At 51.6% G+C, this 23018-nt stretch overlaps 1 protein-coding gene across 2 annotated transcripts in view; it reads right to left on the bottom strand.

Annotated features, from left to right (window-relative positions):
• Window positions 1-12639: 12639 nt before the first annotated feature.
• ISM2 (isthmin 2) overlaps window positions 12640-23018 on the bottom strand; it is a 33693-nt gene continuing 23314 nt past the window's right edge. For both annotated transcript variants that reach the window (XM_074998780.1, XM_074998782.1), the window contains exons 2-6: window positions 20939-21202; window positions 18339-18666; window positions 15580-15720; window positions 14775-14852; window positions 12640-13818 (exon numbers count right to left, since the gene is read on the bottom strand). In XM_074998780.1, the coding sequence (XP_074854881.1) occupies window positions 13301-13818; window positions 14775-14852; window positions 15580-15720; window positions 18339-18666; window positions 20939-21202 (1329 nt within the window). In that variant the 3' untranslated portion in view covers window positions 12640-13300. The remainder of the gene's footprint in view (window positions 13819-14774; window positions 14853-15579; window positions 15721-18338; window positions 18667-20938; window positions 21203-23018) is intronic.

Raw genomic sequence — 23018 nt, 5'->3', positions numbered from 1 at the left:
TGCATTATCCAGTGTGATTAATGTATTTAACCTAATACTTCAGGTCATGGTTAACGCATTATCCATTGATTTCCAGCTTGTGACCTGCTGAAAGGAAGGAGGGCCAGTCATGTGTCCTGCTCACTTGCCTTGGTTGGCCATCACTGCTTTGATAGCTGCTCCAAGGCGGGAGGCCATGTAGGCAGTCGCTAAACAGCTGGTAGTTCTCCACCCAGCTAACCATGGGGTGGCAGCACTGTCCCCAAATAACAGGCGTGGTTGATAACAGCTGGTTGGAGAGCAGCACATGGCAGGCTGCTCTACTCTGCCACTGCAGAGTTCGGAAATCGGGACAGGACAAAGGGCAGCAGCTGGAATGGAATTTTAATTGCAGTCTTCTTCACCAACTCCTCTTTGCTCTGGGAGTCCTGATAGTGCCATAACAGAATGGCCCATTGACAAGAGCTATGGGATAGGGCAGCCCACAAGTACGAAGTCCATGGAAACAGTGCCTCACCCAAAGGGTGCTTGGGAGAACTCACTACACTGCTGCAAGGTTTCCTTCCTGGGTACAGTTGGCTGCTTGGCCGAGTACAAACACAATTGTTATTTAAAACACTAGCATGGTGCCACAGGTGGCACAGGGCAGGTACCACTGATGTACCCCAGGCCCTGCCAAGGGAAGCGAAAGGAGGCTAAGTCACTGGATGAATTATTGCTGTGAATGGCATTAGATCAAACCTGCATCCTCCTATTTGCAGGTCCTGGCATTCTCTGCAGGACTTTCCCCAGCAAACCGACTCATATTAAATGCTAGCACAACAAAACAGCCAGTGTAAGCACAAACACAGGCCCAGGGCAGACCCTTGGTCTACATATAAAAAAGCCAAGGATGCTTTTGGACAATGGTTTGTTGTAAATCAACACCAGGCATGAAAAGATGCCAGGGATCCTTATTGTAGCTCAGCAAAGGAGAGCTGGGGTATTTCAAAGCGGGCTTGCTATTGAGTATGGAACATCCAAGTGGCCTGGCTGGTCCAGGGCCAAGTCTCAGTCTTTCGACATGGCCCCTCCTGGTAGAGCGGCTACTCAGGTGCAGGTGCTCTGGCTGCACAGGGCAGTGGGGTTTGGAAGGAAGGCCATGTGCATGCAGCAGTGTGTGTCAGCCGCACCTAGCTCGGTGCCAACATCAGCACTTTGGGGTAGGCTTGAAGACACAGCTCCCATGCAGCCCTATTCTCCACATGGAACCAGTTCCGTGGAGCACAGGTTCCCAGGGTGACTGGGCAGAGGCGACTGGGAGGTCTTGAACTGCTGCCGCACGACCCTCCAAGCTGAACTCACACTATTTGCCAAACTGGGGGTTCTCAGTCAGGTCACTCACAGACGATTAGGGGTGGAAGAGCCCGCAGGTCTAGTCCAATTCCCTGCTCAGCACAGGACACCCCCCCCCCCCCCCCCCAGCCCCAACTGCATCGTTCAAGCCACAGCTTCGTCAAGCCTGGCCTTAAAAACAAAACAAAAACAAAACAAAATAAAAATAAATAAAAAACATAAAACCTCCAAGGCAGGAGATGCCACCACCTTCCTGGGCAATGCATCGCACTAGTGCTCTTCTGAGGGGCTCAGCTCTATGCTTTGGCAGGCAGAGATCAGCGCTTTTAGCCCAGCAGGCCAGGGAGGTGGGACCAAGACCACCCCCACCACCCCGCTCCAGGAAGGGAAGCAGGTCCAGTGGTATTTGGCACATTGGGTCTCTCTCTCTCTCTCTCTCTCTCTCTCTCTCTCTCACACACACACACACACTCCCACCTTGTGCGCTCACTCTCTTCTGCAGCCTAAATAATCCCAGGTATGTCAGCCACTCCTCAGCAGTCATGTGCCCCCCCAACCCCACAATGACTTTGGTTGCCCACCACTGGACACTATGCACTGTGTCCATAACGCCACTGCAAACTGCTCACCCCCCACCTCCCCATACTGTGCTGCCCAGTGCAGCAGTCTGGGAGCTGCCCTTGTCTGGCTGCCATCACTAGGGCTGTGGCTACACTAGCCAGCGACATCTCTCATTTTAGCTATGCCAGCTTGTCAGAGACCTGGTGGGCGGGGAGAGCTGCCTTCCTCTGCAGCACGGAAGGTGTCAGCTGTAGGTTTAGACTGATGTAAATGGTGAATGCTCTGTGATTTTAAATATTTACTGTGATTTGAAGACATCAGGAACTGAGCCAGAGGCAAGGGGTTCATTTCAGGTGTGGGCAGGTAAGAGTCTGTGGCCTGCAATGTGCCGGAAGTCAGAGAGAGGATCACAATGGCATCTTCTGACCTCAAAGTCGCTGAGGCTATGGGTATCTGCCGTGAGAGTTGGGTGAGGGGAAATGGAGCATCTCTGCTCAAGCTCACTCGTTTGAACCCAGCCTGGGGCACCCAGGCCTGCTGGCTCCTTTGGAAAACAAGCTCTTGCGTGCGCATGTGTGTGTGTCAGTCAGGTCGGGTGGGGGGGTTCTCAAGCACAATCACTTCCCCATCAAAACAGCTACTCCCTGCAGCACGGCCATGGGCTGTGTGCGCCCTACCACTCCTGGGGTCTCTCCAGGGTGGGGTTGGGCCCTGCTGTGCAGCCCTCACTGTACCTGCTTCTGTAGCCACTGGGTAGTTTAAAACAAACTTGGACTATTGCATCTGGCCCCACAAGCCTGAGGTGAGGCCCTGCAACAGGAGAGCGGCAGCTGCCAGGGTTGTGCTGGCTCAGGGTAGGCGGCTTGGGCTGCTGAGCCTGTCAACACCTGCTTCACCCACAGTCTGTTACTTAAAAACAAACATTCCCAGCAGCTGTAGCTTGCTTTGTAGCTTCACTCAGAGCCTTGAAATCCGATGCTGGTTCCTGACCCCTGGCTGGCATCCCTGGGCTGCTCCCGCTGGAGACGCCTGTGCCTTTTTACCTGAAGGGGAACCGTGTGGCTGAGTGCCTGGTGCTGACAGATTGCCTTTGGATGAGCCTCCGGCCCAGGGCAGCCCTGGCTCTGGCACTGAGCTGGGTGGGGGCCATTGGGAGGCTGGGATTCCCGCTGCTTTCAGGGGTTGGAATGGAGCAGGGCTGGGCTCCCTGCACACAGCTCTGAGAGGCGCATGTCTGCTGTTTCGTGGGGGTGAGAGGGGGGAGACTCATTCCACTTTTCCCTGCAGCCATGGAGCTGGTGGGCTGGGCATACACGTCTCCAAGCACTGGGCCTCAAGTGTGGTCCATAGGCCTGTGGGGCAGGGCATCCCACCGTGATTGCCGATAGCCAGGGGCCATAAGGGCTCACTGAAAGGGGCCAGATGAACAGCAGCCATGTGGAAAGCAGGACTAGGCAGAAAGAGATCATGAGCCAAGGAGGGCGGCAGGTTGCAACGGACAAGGCTGGAGCTAGCAGTGGGCCAAGGGGTGGGAAACCTTCTTGCTATTAGGAGCCATTGAGCCCCAGAAGAAAAAGTCTTGGCCACACAGCCATAGGCTCAGGGCTTCCCCTAGGCCAGGGGTCTACCACCTGAGGCTCTGGAGCTGCATGTGGCTGTTTAAGGACTTCTTCGTGGCACCTGATGCTCTAATTACAAAGTGAAAAAAACAAACAAACCCTGATTATTTCTGATAAATCGTGAACATCTAAAAGCCCCAAACTGAATAACTCCTATCTAACTAGCAAACGATGTGTGATCTCCACAGGCTGGATAACTCCCCTAGTGTCCTCCAGAGAGAGAAGGTTTGGGAATGAAAGTCAGGTGTATGAACATGCTCATGTAAAGTGTGAGGAAATAGAATACAAAAAAAGTTTGTGAACGGCCTGCAGTGAACATGTATCACATTACAAATCATTCTGTGTGCACTGTTCTTAATATGGGGGTTACAAAAAGCATAGTCTGACATTATTTATTAAGGACCGTCTCGTAATCACATGCATTGCATGCGAAGCATTCACATCAATTCACATCAATTATTGATTGTTTTTTACCAAATTGGAAAAAATGGCTCTTCTTGCTCTGTTGGTTGCTGATTCCTGCCCCAGCCTCTGGCATGGAGCTGAAAAAGAGGGGTTCAGGCTGTGGAAGGGGGCCCGAGCCTAGAGAAGCAGGTTGGGGAACAGGAGGAGGTCAGAGCTCTAACTGGGGTCAGGGGTGGGGCTGGGGATAAGTGGTTTGAGGTGTAGGCGGTGCTCTGGGCTGGAAATGAGGTGCGTAGAGTGCAGAAGTGAGCTCAGGGCAGGGAGTTGGGGAGGGGGTGAGTGGGAGGGAAGGGTCTAGGTGGGAGTTTGAGTGTAGAAAGGAGGCTCAGTGCTAGAATAGGAGGTTGGGGTGCAGGGTGCTTATCTCAGGTGGCTTCTGGTCAGTTAGAGGAGTTAAGCCTGCAGATGGGGGGTGGGTTTGAGGGATGGGGGGTAAAGCTTGGAAATAGGAGAGTGGATTTGGGGGCTGAGGCAGGTAAAACCTGGAGATGGAGCCTGGACACTGGAAATAGGGTTCCACAAAATTCTTTCAGGTTTATAAGGGTTCCATGGCCTAAGAAAATTGGGAAACTGGTTTTCAACAATGCACCACAGAACTGGCTCAAGCCCTTACACAGTAATCTGGGAAAATTGCCCATCACCTCTGGGTGCCTCTGAGACGCAACACTTCCCCACTCGCAAGCACAGAGCCTGAGTGCAGAAAAATCACCTGATATTAATTAGGGAAAATGCCAGAAGCAGGATTCATAAGCGTAAAACACTCAGCAGGAGGGCGTGGGGCAGTGCCCTCCCCATCTTGAGCTCCACAACCAAAAGTTTCTTTGCCATTTCACCCATCTGCTCCCTCACGGTACCCCTCTCACAACAGTTGTCCTTGGTCAGTGAGGAACCAGGGTTCAGAGGTGCATCTGTGCGAGTTCACCCCCCATGTGGGGAAGAGGGCACCTGGCTTGCTCTGGTCAGCTCAGCTGCCTCATCAGCTGCTGTTCTTGACCATGTGGCTGCCCCACCAGCCATGGTTCCTCTCTATTGACCACCCTGCCAGCCACTCATTCTTCTCCCCCAGCCACCTTCTGCTGCCATCTGCCTCTCTGCTGTGACCTGTGCAGGTCAGTCTCTTAGTGAGAGTTGTTAGAAGGCTGGACCAAAAACCTGTCCTACCAAAAGTGATTTCACCTCTCATTGAAACACGTACAATAACAGGTTTCCAGCTCTATCTTTGGAAAGTGGGGAGGAACAGGTTAAACCAGACCAGGGACCCTTAGGAATTCCCACTCCCTGTCTGGGACATCTGTCCCCATCAGTGTTCCCTGTAAACTGAGTGCCTGGGGACTGAGTGCTGCCCCAATGATAACAGAGCACCCACAGCCGGAGCCTGTGTTTCTACTGGGTGTGCACATCAGCGCATGCCTCAGTGCACATAACAAAACGTTTTCTGCCCATGGATGGAAAAATTAAGAGGGAACCGTGGTCCGCACCCCTCTTCCTTTTTCATGGGTCTGGCATTTGAGCCCCTGGCTTAACTAGGTCCTTTCAGCTGATGACGGAACAGATTAAGCACAGTTCTGTTCCCCTTTATTCATCCAATAAAGACAACGTTGATACCACTAGTCAAAGCTGGTCACTTTGGGCAACACTACTCTACCTGCTGGTTAGCTTGTCAGAGTAGGCGTGTCCATGTAAATACAGTTTGCTCCTGAAATCCCTCCCCTAGACTGCTGCCAAGGGGAACTCATTCAGACCCTGCTTATGAAAGTCACTGGCTCTCCATACTCTAGCATTGGCAACACTCTGTTCAAGAAGCTTGCTGCTGGGTCAGAGATGATAAAACCCTTTTCCATAAAGATCAGCTGCTGGATGAGACCTTCACCAGTAACATCCCTGGGGGAGCTGCCACAACCTGTCACACCCTGCCTACGGAAAACTTGGGGGTCGAGAAAGAATTGCCCCTCAATTTGGCCTGAAACTAGCAAGTTTCCACCTCATCTCGAAGGGCCCAAGGAACCTACTAAGCATCTCATACTCTGTCTCTTCAAGGCTCCAGGGCCAGGCCTTCTGGTTCAGCTCAACTTTATGCACTTTGACCACATTTTTCAGGCCTATTGTCTTTCCCCATCTGTTGCCAGAGCAGCTGGTTCTGTCTGGATCATTGAGCCTGGCTGCATTTTATTTCTTGTCTTTCAGGTGGGACCTGTGGGAATAATCAGCAGGGTCCTGCTGTCATGACCACACACAGGAAAACACGCCTCCTTCACTGGCCTCTTTGCTGCTCCAGCCCTCCTTTGCCCCAGAGCAGATGCCCACACAAGATTTTCCTCTGAAATCTTTACTAGCAGACCCAGACCTATAGCACCGCCCCCTTCCCGCTGCCCACCCATTTTGAAGGATGAAGGAAAGTCACACATGCAAGCACAGGCTGAGACCACTGTGCCCATCGAATTCTGGGCACAGCAGCCTCTGCAAGTCAAGCTCCTCACCCATGTAAATTAATGGGCGAATCCAGGCCCATGCATCAGCAATGAAACGGTAAAGGGGAGATCAACGAACCCCTGTACAGCAGGATAAATTGGGATAGATCAAATCCAGGTCCTGCACTTGGAGAGAGCAGGTCTTGCGACAAAGACAATGGACTGGGACTCAGCTCTGAGTCCATTTTCTAATCTGCCACAGCCTAGCTATGTGACTGTAGGTAAGTCAGTTATTTAGCCTTGCACTGCCTCCGTTCCCCAGCAATAAAATGGGGCTAAGACGCCTTCCTGTCTTTCACCCGCTGTCCAGTTAGATTACACGCTTCCTGGGGCAGGGGCTCTCTGCTACTGCCCCTAGTACAAAGAGGCCCTGAACTTGACTGGGGATGCTAAACACACCTACAAAACACAATCCATGATAGCTCCTGGCTGCACCGCAGCAGTAAATGAAACATCTCTCCAAGGCTCTTTTTCATCACTGCTGGGATCCAGGTACTTCATGTTGCCAGAAACCAGCAGGGTGCTCAAAATGACATTGTCATGTATTGACAGAGGCCGCCTGTGCCTCCTCAGTCAGGGGTCAGCTGGGGCACCAAGCAGATGTGGAGTGGAGCCACGTGTTGGAAACCCAGATAAATCTTGACATATGTGCAACCAGGAAAAAAAGCAGGGTAGGGAGTGAGAGAGAAAATAGCTGAAAACAGCTAGGCCTTGGAATGGTCAGAACTGATGCTTATTAACAATACCAAGTGTTGCAACTGCTGGAAGGCTTGGCAAGTCCCCTGGCAGCCCCCAGGCGGGGGCAGGTGGAGGCTGCATTCAGAAAAGACTTCAAAGGTAGCTTCCCATTTGGGGTGAAGTTCTCCGTGTTCCACAGTGGCTCTAAGTAACCTCCTCATACAAGCTTGATAGCATCTGAAGACACTATCAGGTTGGATGTGCATAGAACCCTGCGCAGCGAGAAAGACACGACCTTGGAAGGTGGAGCTCAGAGATCTCACTGCTACAGAATTTCCAAGCATTCCTACAATTTGTCCCTGATGTCTCCTCTCAGGGGAAGATAGCTCCTTCATACCCGGGGGGGGCTGGAAGACCTCCGTTTCTGAGCAGGCTCTGGCCTCCAAGAGCTCATGTACCACTTTGGTAATAATACAGGCAGAGCATCTTTCATCCACAGTATTTTTCAGATGGTGCACAACAGTCATGTCACCTCCCACCCCAGCACATTCAGCCCCAGCGTGGGGATGGCAGCAGCACATGTTCTTGTTACTAGTTTTTACAGCAGAGCCAGAATCTAGATAATCTGCTAAGCCACCCTGACCCAGCTCAGTCCATGTTCTGTATCCGGAAATCTTGCAGCAGAGGGATGAGAAGGGGAAATGGGGGATCTCTGCAGGACTCCCTCTAAAAACCAGTGCCAAATCCAGTATTCCTAATTAAGCCAGGATCCAGCTCAGCAGAGCAGCCCTATACTCAGGAACCCAAAGAGATCAAATCCCTTAGCACACCTGGGCCCTCCACCACCAGAGACAAAGCATGCTGTGAGAGAACAATACATTTTATTGGGAAGAGATGTCTGCACTATTGCTCCTCTTGGTAAGGCCTTAGTGCTCAATTCACTTATGCACCACAGCTTCACCGGATGGCCTCATACGCCATTAGCGTCTTCCCATTTTTTAAGCAACTGTGATCACCACAAATACTGTGCAAGGGAGAGACTAAACATTACCATGCAAGGGGTGGACGAACTGGCTCAAATGAAAACTTCCCTCTCCCCACAAGACTTGGAGGTTTGGAAATTCTGATGGTGGTTGAAAGGCAACAAAAAGCATCCTGATTTTCACATCCCCTTTTCTCCCCCACTTGTGCGGGGCACAGAAGTGCCAAAAATGACACAGGAAATGTTGCTATGGGCATCCTCCCAGAGTGGGTGAGCATCTGGAATTTGGAGCCTGCAAGGTTCACAGCAGCAGCTGAACCATGAGGCGGTGTCTTGGCTCTAAGCTATCTGAGGTTTGCCCATCCCTAGTAAATACAAACAATAAAGAGGAAAGTCAGCAACTTGGTCTGGCTCCTTACAATCCAGCTATGAACAGGGACCCAAACGATGCAGAATTCAACACCATTTTCATTTAAAATGCAACTAGCCCCCTCCAGCAATATACAACAACTTAGCACAATGGATCAATGCTGGTAACAATACGTAACGTTTTTAAATAAAGTGCTTTATTGCAAGTCTGAATGCAGGAGGATCCCCTTTATGTAATTTGGTAGTAGTAAAGAAATATATATTATATAGACAAACAATATCATTTAGGGAAATGGAGACAAAGAACACTAATAACTGTGGCTCAGCAGAATCTGTTTATTGGGATATAAAAATAAACCTTTGCCCAAATGTCTGCTCTTCCCAATGCAGCTCAGGAAAGCTTCCTGGAGGGTAAGGTGCTTGAGTGAGAAGCAGCACTGCTTCTTGTATCCTCATATTTCCACTCACGCCTGTTTCCTGAATTCTCCAAAGAGGGAGGCAGAAAAGCCACTCAGTATCCCAGGAGGTTTCAACACCAATCCCTTGGAGAGCTCTCACCAGCCTCCCGATGAAACTGTGTGTTACAGGACTTAGCTTCGTTTCCAGTACTATGCAGATTGACAAATTCAACCTAACCATGGGTAGGAATGTTATTACCTTGCAACAGACCTTGTTATAAGGAGGTTACTTACTCGGTGGCACCCTAGTTTAGGGAAGAAGCTAGATACCACCCCACAGCACTCATATCAGAAGGAAGGTAAACAGAAACCATGCCTAGGAGGGTGTGTACCTTTTTGAAAGATAACCAGGTTTAAAAGGACACCTTTTTAAGAATCAGCTTGCGTACTGATGAAGACTCCTCTGACGCAGGCCAAGGGCATTTGACATGCAGGAGGCAGTAAGAAGAGTGCCTGGTGAATGACAAGGGTAACAAGCCTCTCCTTCCACCAAGCGACAGCTTCACCCACCCGTTCATCTGCTTCACACAATCCCCAAGTCTTCTCCCACGCTGCCCCTAACACGGAGAACGCTCTCCCGGAACAGATCTGCCGAACACTGCCCTCTCTCACAACCCACTGCTCTCACAAAGTCAGTAAGAGACCAGACAGCAAGCGACAGTATAAAGGATGGGGGACTCTATCTGGCCCATAGTTTATCTACCATCAATGTCTTTGTCTCCAGCCCCTGTCTCACCTTTTACAAGCCATTTGTCAGCTTAGACTGTAAGAACTCTGGGGCAAGTCTGCACATTCAGCTGCAGTGTGCTCAGCACAAGGGGGCTCCCATGCTAATCAGGGCACGCGGGTTCCAAGGAACAATCGTAAGAACCCAATGTGTCAGCTTGGCAAATCCACTGGCTTGGGTTTCAGTGATAGTGTTCCACATAGTGACAGATGAGCTGTACACAGTGGTCCACAAGTGAAAGGTTCAACCATTACAAGAATGGTCAGAGGGAGAGCAAGCGATCTGACGGACGAGGTACTCCTTGACCCTAGAGGAAGTTTGTCAGTGTCCCAGTGTCAATGCACAGCAACCAGCTAAACAAATCTTCTGCCAAAGCAGGGTTTTATCCTGTCTGATCAATATGCTGCAGTAAAGTCTTACTAACTGCTGTGCTTGCCGGAACCCTAGTGTAGCCATGATCCTACTCCCTGTAGTGTTCCCTTGGTTTTCTCTTTGGTTCCTTTTTCAGATGAATGTTGCTTTATTCAGGATGATCTGAATTGCTGCCTGTTAGGTTAAGCTGTTGTGTGCCCAGAAATAAAGATCCCGAAGAAGGCAACAGAAGAGACATCTGAGTCTAGGCTCAAGGCCAAGACCATGGGCATTTTGGGGGTCATCCCCAAAAGATGCTGGGAGGAAGCTACCTTAGGTCAAAGTGAACACGTGGAGAACTGGAAAGCCAAGACAAGGCAGTCAGACATGGCAGAAGCCATTATGGAGACACCTAAGCTAAGCACTAGGATGACACCCATGCAATACAGGTCAGGGAGCAGCAGCAGACGCGAGGAGGTGTAGAAACAGCTATTATTCTGTGCATTTCCTCCTACTTTGTATCCATTTCTCTTTAGACAGATCCCAGTTCACTCTGGCCTACAGCCAGCTGAGTTTGGACAAGGCAGCTCTGATTCCTTACACTTCTGTCTTGCGGACAGATTGCTGCCGCTGGAAATGACACCACTCCAGATACAGAGCAAGTAATCAGCCTGGACTCCTACCACGCAGACTCTGTCAGTCTTTATAGAGTCAGAAAAGCAGATGCTTCAGTTCTGAGCTGGGGGTACAATGGATGGAGAAAACAAGGTACTGAGTATTTGTGGGGGGTCTTGCCTCCCCAGCTGCTTGCATCAGATTTGGGGATAAAACCACTTGACTCAGTTCCTTCGTCATAGGAGACGAAAGTCTCACCTTGTTCCTGATGTTATCTGGTACAATATGTCTCAGAGTATTTTTTAGGAAGTTTTAAGGAAGTGGACGGTATAGTTCTTAAGCCCTACCAGTGTGTGGTTACCAATACTACAGTGGATCCTGGGCAGGAATGGGTTGAAAGAGAACTCATAAGCCCCAGGGCTTGTGGACACAGGTGCCCTGGTTGAACACTGAGTGGAAAGCAGAGGGATGGGGAACACATTAGCAATATCTGCTGGTTCCCTGACGTGGGGTTAGGATTCCTAATTTCAGGGGGTTGAGCAGAATATACTTTTTGGGAAAGAAGTGACAGTTCTCTCCCCCACCTTCCCATGATGAGTGGTTTATTCCTATCACCCACTTGAACCCTTTGCTCCTTGTAAGAGGCTGCGCCTAAGGCTCTCATGGAAATGACAGACTTGCCACATCCCTTGGTGGCCACCAGATGTCGCTATTGCCACAGCCTGATCCCACAAACCATTCATTTGTCAGCAGTGGGCAAGGCACAGGGACCTTAAGGGGATGAGCCCATGCTCCAGCTCCCTCAAATAATCCCCAGCAGCTGGCTACAGGATGGGCTTCAGCAGTATGAGAGCAGCCCCAGAGGCAAACAGGGCCCATGAGAGGTTTGTGGGCCCGGTCAGGGAGCTCTGAGCCAGGGTGACAGGAGGGGAAGTGTGCACCTTTTGCTGGGTCCTGTGTTGCTTCTTGCCCCAGCAGGACAGGAGCCTGGGATTGGAATCAGTGACAGTATCTCAGGAGCTGGAAATGCAACTATACTGATGACCAGGGTGGGAGTGACTATCCTGGACACCAATGCCTCCCCCAGAGCAGCTGCTGCTCTTCCTCACACTCTCTGGGCCCTGCTGCAGACAAAGCTTAAGAGACGGCTGGGCAGGCAGGAAGGTGAGGGACTGGATTAGTGGATGATCGGGGACTATGGGGAGAGAGGAAGAGGAACTGGCCTCGAAGGTGCCCAGGGATAAAGAGTGGTTTCCAAACTGCTCTTTCTAACCAGATGCCCAGCTGCAGGGAGTGACACTGTCCATCACGCTCATCCTTCAGGGGCGCACAATGGAGACACGCTGGCTACAGCTACAGACTCTCGAAGGGCAAAACAACACAATGGCGAAAGCAGGAGTCTAGCTCCCGTCTACACATGGTCGTCCAGTGTCAAAAACACTGGCCAGCCCTCAGGGCAAACACTCTGGCCACAGCTGGTCACCTTGGCAGAGAGATTCCTCTGCCGGGGGTGTTTTCTGCATGCCCTTGTGAAGACACAAACAGCTGGGCTGCCTCCTACAGAGCCAGGGAAAGGCTGCAGGAGGAGAGTGTGAGGTACTGCAGATCCATCCCATGGAAGGGCACCCACTCCTTAACACTGCAAGGCACCAGAGCGGACCTGCCTGGGAGAACCCAGTGCTTGTGCTGATGGGATTTCTGCAAATCCTCCCCATCCCATTCTGCTGGAAGGGAGAGCAAGGTGTTTTCATCACTACTTCTCCCTTCCTCTCTGCGGAGAGATCAGGATGTGCCTGGTCTTATTTGCCTCCCGGCCCTGGCAGACATTATGCTTTATTAGCCTCCGTTAACACTGTGAATAGGGCATGTTCTCACACAGACTGCAGCACCAGCACCGCTGCCCCACAGCTCAGGCACAAGAGCCTCCAGAACACCATGTAGGTCTTTCCCACTCTCTGTCTTTTCCCTTCTGAAAATGTAAGATCCAAGAGAGAACCCACCCACTCCCCTGCCCCCATATACGTCACAGGGAGCTTCCAACAACCCCTCTCTCCTGGGAGGATGTGCGCGCAGGTTTTAGAGGAGGCCTAGTACCTGTTGAGACAGGCATTTATCCAGTTGCCTGGCTGGATGTCTCTGATAAAGCTGCTACTGCTTGCCTCAACAGCAAGTCTGAGTATATTCACCCCACCAGCCCAGCTCCAACATGAAAAACAGAAACCAAGAATGTTTCGCCATGAGTCCCTGAACGCTTTGGCTGCCTTGTGAGACTGCAATTAACACATGGCAGAAAAGTAACAGGAACGGTGCCTGTTCCCTCTATACATACCCCCACCCTTAGGGGCTGCTGCCTTCCATTGCCTCTAGCTGTCACCCACATGGATCCTGTGCTGTCCATAGAGAACAGCGCCCCTGGGGCCAATCGGGCAGCAAGGATCATCTGGCCCCTTGGAAACCAGAAAGGAACTGGGATACCCCTGGGAAAAGCCACATTGGAAACCAATCCCTGCAGTTGGCACCCCAGGGAGCCTGGATGTAGGGCCAAGGGCTCTGCCTCTCTCCTGCAGTGCTATTCCCACGGGAGTGACGCTGTGGCCCACAGGCCTTCGCTGTGGTAGAGAGAGGAACAGGACCCATTGTGTTCCAGGGTCGACTGGCCACGGCCTGCTCCCCCATCACTAGGCTGAGCTCTGCTAGTACTCCTTGGCCTCCTGCAGCTGGGAGAGGTACTCCTCCTCAGGGGGGTTATCAGCGCACTGCTGCCCGTTGTTGGGGGGCCGAACAGCGTGGTACCGGCTCCAGTCCCCTTTGCAGAGAATCCAGGGCAGCATGTCCACCTTGTAGTGCAGCTCTGGGGAGAATTCGGTACTGATGAGATTGGGGGCACCGGCCCCCTTGCCCCGGGTGATGAGCTTCGTGTGCTCATCATAGCAGCAGTGCTGGGCGGCTAGCGTGGTGCTGTCCAAGGAGAGCATGGAGCGCAGGCAAAAGCGGGCCGTGGGCTTGTAGATGTCCAGCCGCTCCTTTGGCCCGCTGGCATCCCGCCAGCGGAAGTTCTTGCCCTGGCGCTCGTCCCGTAGGTTCACAGCGCTGTACACGGCCTCTAGTGGGTAGGAGCAGGGGCAGCTGGGCAAATCCGTCAGCACCTTGCTCAGGTACTTAGTGAGGAAGTCGCTCTTGCAATTCAGCCACTTCTCACAGCTGTCCACATCTGGAGGAGAGAAACCAGGGGTGGGAATATGAGCTGCTTGCCCACCAAGTGGGCACCTCCCTGAGATCCAGACACAGCTCTGGGAATGGAGTCATACCACACCAACCAGGCTATGCTGCAGAGAGGAGCTCGTACCCGCGGAGGAGACTGTCACAGACAACTTCTCCCGTGCAGAGGTCCACAGTGGCTCAAGAGATGGGTGTCAGAAAAGAATCTCTCTCCAGGGGATGGAGCGGCCCAGCAAGTTGATTAAAGGGGAATCTCTAAACATCCAGCACCAGCCATTGCTGGAGACAGGTGCCCAGAGCAGCTGGGCCATTAAGGTTTGTCAGGAGCGCACATGGCAGAGTGACATCATCAACAGGAACACGATGCAGTCATGGGTCATGTCCATACTGCAATGGCCAGCTCAGAAGGGACCTTATGGATGGTGCAATCTGTATAAAGCTTCCCACTGCCTTAATGTTCAACATGGCTCAGGTTCTGTCTACAGTGAAAAATGGAACCCGACTGGAATCAGGCTGTGAGACGATTGTGCTATACCTGGGCTTCCCAACATGAATGGAGCTGCGGGATGGATAAGACCTTAGACTTTTCAGTCTGTGAAGGCATGTACATATGCGGGCCACCAAATCTCTGCCCTGCCTCAGGGTGGGACTTCAACTGGGGCATTTCTAACCCTTCCAGTTACAAACCCACCCTTGAGTCAAATACCTAGCCCGTGCTGGCAGCGTGTGTCACAACAGTGTCTGGCACATGCTAACGCTGAGGTCCCCATATGGAGAGGGCTGACCACCATTTCATGCCTGTATGGATGTTACACTGAAGCCCACCAGAACCTGGACCGCTGACAGAACACTCTCCTCCAGCAGCAGCATCTCCCCCATGGAGTGCTACACTGTGACATCCCTTGGGCACGCCCAGGGCCGTACTGTGAGGAGCAGAAACATGCTGACCTGAGTTGAATATCTCCGTAGTGTTCTCACCCTCAAATGGTGTCTCATCAGTGGTGAAAACCATCTCTCCATCTGCCCCTTTGGAGATAAAATGCACAAGCAAATAGCCAAGATGAACCTCACAGAAATAACGAATCCCTTCCCTCACACGGGCCAGAGGTCCTGGCTGCGATTGGGCATCAGACTCTCATATTTCCTCCTGCCCTTCAAGGTGGCCTACTCCTATGTACAGAAGACCGATGGGATGGGATTGAAAGGAACATAAGGGACCGTAAGATTGATGATTGTGATAGTCGGAGCCAGTTCTCAATATACTTCTAGGGAAGAGTTCAGGCTTCATATGCAAAGTTCAGCTGAAGTTAGTCAGCAGATCTATGACCCTGGGGTTATTTACAACTGTGACAAGCCACACTCTCCCCTTTTACTGGCCCAAAAAAAAATCAAAAACCATTAACTCTTTCAGCACTAGCCAGTGCCAAAGACAGAACGAGAGAAGGTGAATGTTTTAAGAGTTTAGGAGGCAGGTCAAGGATCCCTACAGAGGGATTTGGCTTGGCTTTCTTTTCTGGAGCGAGTCCCACCTGGGGCTCATTGTGTTAGAAAGGGATAAAGTTCTCCCTGGCCAGTCGAGATGGAAAAATTCCTCGAGTGACGCTCCTGCCCCCAGCCAGGAATACGTTCCTTCCCCCAGCAGCCAGCAGATCTGAGATTTGAGTTTGAGAAAGGACTCCGTAAGTTGTTGAGGAGGCAGAGTAGTAGCCCAGCCTAGGGCACGAGGAATACAACAGGTGGGGAGAGGGCTCACCAGGACAGCGATGCAGGTCGCAGGTTCTCGACTCAGTGGCTGTGCAGGCATAGCCACAGGACCGGGTTCTCTTCTGGTTGCCACCACCACAAGTCACACTGCAGGGGGACCAGGAGCTCCACTCCTCTTCATCCTCATAGTCTAGGGGCGGCAAGAGAAGGACAAAGCAGGAAAGTCTTTGCACAAAGCCCAGAGAGGAATGACGCATGGAGCTGCTCTGGACGTGCCTGCAGGCTTCCCTCTGACTACATCACAGCACTCCTGGCTCCTTCTGCCCTACCCTCCTGAGCTGGTCTCCAAAGGGGAGATGGCTAAAGCTCAAGAGAGCACTTGGACAGATTCATTAAAGTTGAAGCCATCTAGTTTGATTTCTGGTAAATCCACAGTCACAGAACTTCACCCAGTTATCCCTCTGATGAGCTCAATAACTTGTGCATGGCCAAAGCACACCTTCCATAGAGGCACACAGTCTTGACCTGAAGATACCAATAAATGGAGATGCCACCATATCCACTGGTTAAAAATACTGCGCCTTATTTCTACATGGAATTTATTTGGTTTCAACTTCCAAACAGCTGTTTGTGTGACGTCTTTCTCCACTAGACTGAAGAGCTCTTTAGGCCCTGGTACTTCCTCCCTGTGAAGAGACTACTAGCCCATAATCAAGTTGCTGCAATCCCTTTTTCTTTTTTTTTTTAAAAGCTCACCAGATCGACCTCTAGTCTCTCACTGTAAGGCCTTTTCTGCACCCTCTCCAATTTATCAACATCCTTTTGAAAAATCTGCACACCAGAACTAGATGCGCCGTTCCAGTACCGATCTCACCAATGCCGTATGCAGAGGAAAACCCATCTCCCTACTCCTACGCACTGCTGCTTTGTTGAGACAGTCACAGATTCGCTTTACTCCCTTCTACCACAGTGTCACACGGGGAGCTCACCTGCAACCACTTTCCCACTATGACTCACAACAACACTTCAGAGTCACTCCTTTCCATGAGCCAGCCTCCCATTTCATCAGTATGCCCTACCGGCCTTGATCCCAGATGGATCAGGTTGCATTTGGCTGTATTTAAAACGTGTTTTGTTTGTATGGGCCCAGCTTACCAAGTGATCCTGTATGATTGCTCAGTCTCCACCACTCCACCAATCTTTGCCTCACCCAGGAAGTACATTGGCAGTGATTTTATATTGGCTGCCAGACCACTGAGGAAAATGAGGAACACCAATGTGCACAGAACCCTCCCTTGTAGAGCCACTAGAAACACCTCCATCCAGTGATATTTCCCAATGGCCCTCGGTGAGTGGCTGAGCGCGCAGGCCTGAGGTAAGCACCCTAAGGGACTGCGGACAGCCCTGCCCCAAGCCCTGGAGAGGCTGGAGGTGGGTAAGGGTGGGGGGAAATATCTCAGTTCTCCCAGTGCCCCACTCTGGTCAGCTCAAGAAACCATGTTGGCTAGTTCTGGAGAGAGCTGTGTCCAGCCCCACCACTGTGACGAGGAGTGTGGGGACCCTGCACCTGCCCTGACTTGCCCCCTTCGGCTGCTTTTCCACTTGCCCTGGGTTTGCAGCAGCATCATGGATGCTGCTCCTGAGAAAGCTGGAAGTGCAGCACTGGGCCAGGTGGGGGCAGCAGAAGGTGGCTGCACCTACCTGCACTGGCACCCTTCTCAGGCTGTGCTTCCTGGGGCTAGAACCAGGCATCTCGAATCCCAGCCTTAGGCACTGGACCATTCTCCTCCCGGAGGCAGGCACAGAACCAGAGCCCCGATTCCCACCTTGGCACACTCTCTCTCGGAGCCGAGAACAGAACGCTGGAGCCGGGCACCCAGTCTCCTTGCGCTAACCATTCGACTGGGGCTCACGCTCATTTGGTGGGGAGGGATCAATTCCATGCTTACTGATGGTCCGTGGGCAGGATACACAGTTAGGATTGCACAGTCCCCTCTCCACAGGCACCTCCCACTGATGGCAATGGAACTTCGCACAGGATCTGGTTAGAACACAGCCCTGCTGCTGTAACTCAACATCTAGGTCACGTATGATTCCTTGAGTACCTGAATGCCACATTCAGTCTTGATCACTTCGTTCCTGCCACAGTCTACCCACCAGAGCCAGCAGCCAGGGGACAGTTCATGCTTCCACTGAAAGGTCATAGATTTTAAGTCCATAAGGGGCCACTATGATCATCTAATCTGAATTCCTGCATAACACAGGCCAGGGAACCTCACCCCCTCATTTCTGCACAAAGTCCGTAACTGCTGTTCTGCAACTTATCTTCTCCAAACACAGCCAGTCTTGATCTAAAGCCTCCAAGTGCTGGAGAATCCTCCATATCCTTAGATTAAATTGTTCTACTGGCTAATTACCTGCACAGTTAAACGTCTGCATCTTATTTATCCTCTCAATTTATGTACTTGTTAGGCACCAGAGATAACAATCCAGCCAGATCCAGAGTGTGGAACTCTGAGGTATTTATCTAGGCTGTCTGCAGATTCAGGCAGACTTCACGGTTTTGGTTCCACTTGTGGCATATTTGGAAAGCTTCTTTCACAACTATAAGGGCTAGAAATGTACTATTTTGTTTTGTTAAACACAACAACTGAAGTTTCTGCAAAGCTATCGAGTTGCCAGTCTGAGATCACCGTACTGGAACATGCTGCCCTGTGGATGCCCCCACTCCTTTAATAGCAATCCAGTCCCTAGTGAGCAGGGAGGTGGTCACTGGAGATATCTGCTGAGGGGCAGGGGATAACTCACCATAATTGTATTTTTCCTTGAAGATCCAGTTCTTCTGACTTGGCCACCTCTGCTCCCAGTCTCCTCCCACTCCACTCAGCACTGTCTCCTCCTCCTCGTACTCCGCTGTATAATCTTCCTCCTCTTCCCCCTTGTCCTCAGCATCCAGGCTGTCATCCTCATCTTCCTCCTCTTCCTCAGCAGGATCCGTGTACTCCCAGAAGAGGGGCCAAAAGAGGTCCTTGTGGGACAGCCACTCGGAGGAGGTCAGGGACCAGTCATTGCTGGTCTCCTTCAGCAAGTCCATCTCCATCTCAGCCTGAGGATCATCCACCACCTCGATGGTCACCTGGGAAGCCAGACACAAGGCAGGGTGATAAGTGAGTGGTCAGCACTAAAGCCAGGGCCCTTGGCTGACTCAGCTGCTAGCGGCTCCCTCACAGGATTTTTCCGATGGTCCCATAGCTCCCTCCTCTGGTCCTAGACATTCCACCTAGGTTCCCCATTTGACCTGGTTTTGCTATACTGCAGGACACAGCGCCAGGCCCTGCTAGCCACCTCCCGCAGCTGTGGCCCCACGCTGCGTGGGGAGGTTACCTGAACAGACACTGGCACTTTGCCCCAGCTTTACTGTGTCACCGAAGAAACGGCCATCCCAGAGTGTGGCTGGAGCAAGAGGCACATTGCATAAAACAACCACCCAGGAGATCTGTAAGGCTCGGTAAACAGTTTGTGAAGCTCACTGAGGTGCCTGAATCAGGCAGGGAGGCAAGCAGCGTAATCCTCCAGGAACTGAAACAGCCTGCACACTGAGAAAGGAGGCAGTTTGATAACATGGCAGCTGCTACAAAGTAAATTGTCCCCGGGGTTCAGATGGGCCCTTGCACTGGGGATGGAAAGCAGAAGGACCAGCATCACAGTGATGGGTGGGCTGAAACTCCAGCTACAGTCCTGGAGGCCAAGATTCCTTTCTGGATTGAGTCACTAAAGGACTGAGTTTGCTGGATCTCAGCCTGCTTGCGAGCAGACACTCCTCCCCACAACAAAATTCAGCCTGGCACAGCTGGCATGAGGGACCAAGAACTGGTTGCTGTAAGTAAGGACTCAGGTACAGTAGCAGAGGCATGTGTGGGTCGGCCAGGGCGAGACTCGCAGGACAGTCAGGATACATGTTTTGGTTAAAGAAAGTGTCTCCTGACTGCAGAGGGCTATTGCACAGGCTAGGTCCCCTAGGCATGCAGTGTTTCTATCCCTTTAGGAAATAATCACCCTTGTTTTACATGGAGGGGCTTTAGAAAGAAGAAAGAGGGGCCAGAAGTACTGAGAACCCTGAACAAGCTGATCTGATTGTCCAGCATTCATTCCCTGGTGCAAGGAGCTTCTATGCCAGCATCTCCTATGATAAAAGGGTGCAGCTTACATGTGCCTGAGGCTTATTAGCTGAAATATATGGTATCAGCCTTGCAGAGACCAGGAAATGGGGCCCTCAGACAAAAGGTTTCCAATTAGGAGATCAAACAAGGACAGAGAGAAAACATCTGGTTAATTGACCCCACCCTGCAGTCTGTGGCGCTCCCCAGGCCTGGGTCCAGTTTCAGTCTGCTACAGCCCTCTCTACAGACCCTCTCAGCATGCTGCACACATGCTGCAGGCCAGGAGGCAGCGCTTGCCCTTTAGGCATGAAGAGGAAATGGAAATCAGAGCAATTCTGGGTGCTCAGCTGCGGGCATTTCTCCTCTGCCTGCCCATGTCCCCCTAGTCCTGCAGCACATCGAGGGAGGGTCCTGATCAGATCCTTCCCCAGAGGATCATATGCAAGCTTGGTTTGGGCTGGGGGAGGGTTATCAGTAGGCTCCCCCACAGAACAAGGTTAATTATGGCAGTGGTTTGCTTACTCATGCTCCTTCGCTGTGGCCATTTACTTCATCTCTCTTCCCCCGACCACAGGAAGCATTTATCACCCAACCCTTAGCTTGCCGGGTCTCAGTGACTTGGATTGGGCAAATGGGGTCAGGCAATGCAAGAACCAATCCAAATGGAACCTTTGCTTAGTTTCACCCTGGACTCATCCATTCCAGACCCTCCCTCCCCCGCACTCCACTCACATTCCCTTCCCAGCCCCAGCCGTGAGGAGCTGTATCTCAGGTGTAAGGATCACTGAAAACCTGCCACTGCTTCCCCCTTATTCTGGCCTGAAATTTACGTACAGAGAACCAGTGGGCACCAGATGTGGCAATACTTCCCCATGAAGTGCCACCACTCTGCCACACAGTCACTTCCCACTGGCCTCTGCAAAGCGCTTAACCCTAACAGCGGTTGGTGACAGAGCAGGCTGTGATAGAGTCAACAGCCCCTGCGATAGTCCAGGCTCAAAGCACCCCACCTCCCACAGCTGGCTGAGATGGTGCACGGCCAATGAAATCAATGCCAGCATGCAGCAGAGGAGAAAGTCTGAAGGCTGTTCAGGTCCCTACCGCAAGGAAGGCAGAAGTGGCCCTTGTCCCACTCAGATCATACCCGGCTGCTGGAGTGATTCTGCATGTGCATAATCCAGCCACATTGCTTTTTCACTCCTGCCCAAGAGGCCCCATCCAGCCAGTGACAGAGACTTGGGCTCTTACCTGTATGTTTGGGTTCTGTGCACTCAGATCGACATTAGCCAACCCGGGCAGGTTCTGTAAATCCAGCACAAAGGGTGTGCTCTCCTCCATGCGAGCAGCACCAGGTTGGAGTGGCACTGGTTGGTTCCTCCCAGCCCGGCGTGACGACCATCTGCGTTTGTGCCGGCGAGGCCCAGCCTGCCCGTTTCGCCTCAGGCTCCGAACCTTGTTGGACTGTGGCATCTCCTCTTCCTGTGTCACACGGGCGTCAGTAGAAGTAGAGACCTGGCAAAGAAAGATGCAGTGAAGACAGTTCCAATTCCACCCTGGCCATCTGCAGAGCTACCGTTCAGGACTCCCTCCATCACTCTCTCATGCCAGAGATGGGGCCAGACAGTGGCCACTATGGAGATGAACAGTTGCCTGCAAAAACCAAGGAACAGATCCCTGAGATATACCTACTAGGAACAAACACAAGTCTGATTGCTACACGCACTCCCTGTTCCTCTGAGTCTGGTCTGAGTCACCAAACATGCCATACAAGCAAAGAGCATATTGACTGCTTCACTACAGCTGGCTTGTTTATTCCACTATCCCACCCCAGCAACGCCCAATCAGAAGAATGCAGAGTCCAATATCCCTAGCACTCTAGAATGGACCAATGGCTCTATTAGATCTGACGCATCCCTGCTTCCTACCAAAGCAGAAACCAGTCCAATGTTTGCACCAACGCTGTCCCATCTAATCCGGCATTTTGATTTCCCTGCTGATACCAGACTAGTCTGCTTGTCCACCTTGCCTGGAATCCTCACTCCTGACAGTGGCTGAGCTCATATGCTTTGGAGGAAGAACAAAAATGTATACAGCACCTGTCTGGCTATTCAATGTTTTACATGGAAGGAAAATTCCAAAATGCCTCCCCCACCATGACCAGCCCCTGCAAACAATGTTAATCGCAAGGGATGAGATTTGATAACTTCTATATGAAAAGTGATAAATAAATGAGTTTATTACTGGTCACAGAGTCAACCAGCCCGACGCTCCTGTGGAGAGAATGAAAAAGATGGGGAACCCTTCCAAGGATAAAACTATGTATAAATTATTTATTGGTATCAGAGAAAACAACTTATTTGAAGTTGGTCCAGTAAAAGACATCATCTCGCCTGCTTTTTCTCGAGGCCCTTCTTGAGCAAATCAGCTACTAAAGATCAACAAGAAAAGAAACTGCTGAATAGCTGCATTTTATATTATAGGACACACATAACAGATGGTTATGCAGCCCTGTATAGCAGACTACGAAGCAACATAGCTTACTTGTAAATGGTACCCTTGACACAAGCTGTGTTAACCGAGCTGCTCTCGCTCTGAGGACATTTGTATCCATGCTGAGGCTCTCACACCATTTTGCTCACCTCTGCATTCCCACTCTGGTCTGGAAGCTGCAGCAAGAAGTGTTTGTGATGAAGCCATCTTCCGGGAAGCCTTGATTCTCAAGAGGCTTCCAGACCAGGATGGGTTAAGGGTAGATTTGGAAAGAATCAGGATGGACTCCTCCCAATGAAACCCACTTGTGCCAGGTTCCCACATCACTAATCCCGTGTTCGACGCGCACTGGGATTAAAGGGTGCAAATCAAAGGGGCTGCAGGCTTCAGTGCATCTGAGAAACTGGAGATGGGAACAAACCTGCCAAGCTCTCTGCACCTGAGCCCTCGCTCAGCGAGTGCAGGCTTCCCTACAGAAGCGTCTCCAGTGAGCTAGAATTTAACTTTCCAGCCTATGTGTCTTGCATCCTGCCTAACTTCCCTGGCCTCGAGCAGCTCACAAGCAGAAGGCATCTCCTGATGCCCAACCTAAATTTCTCTTTCTTCCTACTTCTCTTCCCTGGCACCACCAAACCCCAATCTCCCTCCATGAGCCGGGCCTGTAGCTGCAGGATTAAGGAAGAGGGAAAGGCTCCCCCCCACCCCCGCCCACCAGGAGACAGAACACTTTTACCTGCAATTAGGGCCAGATGGTTTGGGGAGGGACTGCTCTCCCTTTCATCCTGATCACTGGAGCACTTCAAAGAGAGCTGGAGCAGGGCCAGGCTCACATGAGCAC

Source organism: Carettochelys insculpta, chromosome 6, assembly GCF_033958435.1.
Source record: "Carettochelys insculpta isolate YL-2023 chromosome 6, ASM3395843v1, whole genome shotgun sequence".
Classification (NCBI taxonomy): domain Eukaryota; kingdom Metazoa; phylum Chordata; order Testudines; family Carettochelyidae; genus Carettochelys; species Carettochelys insculpta.
This window is presented reverse-complemented; position numbering and strand designations above follow the sequence as displayed.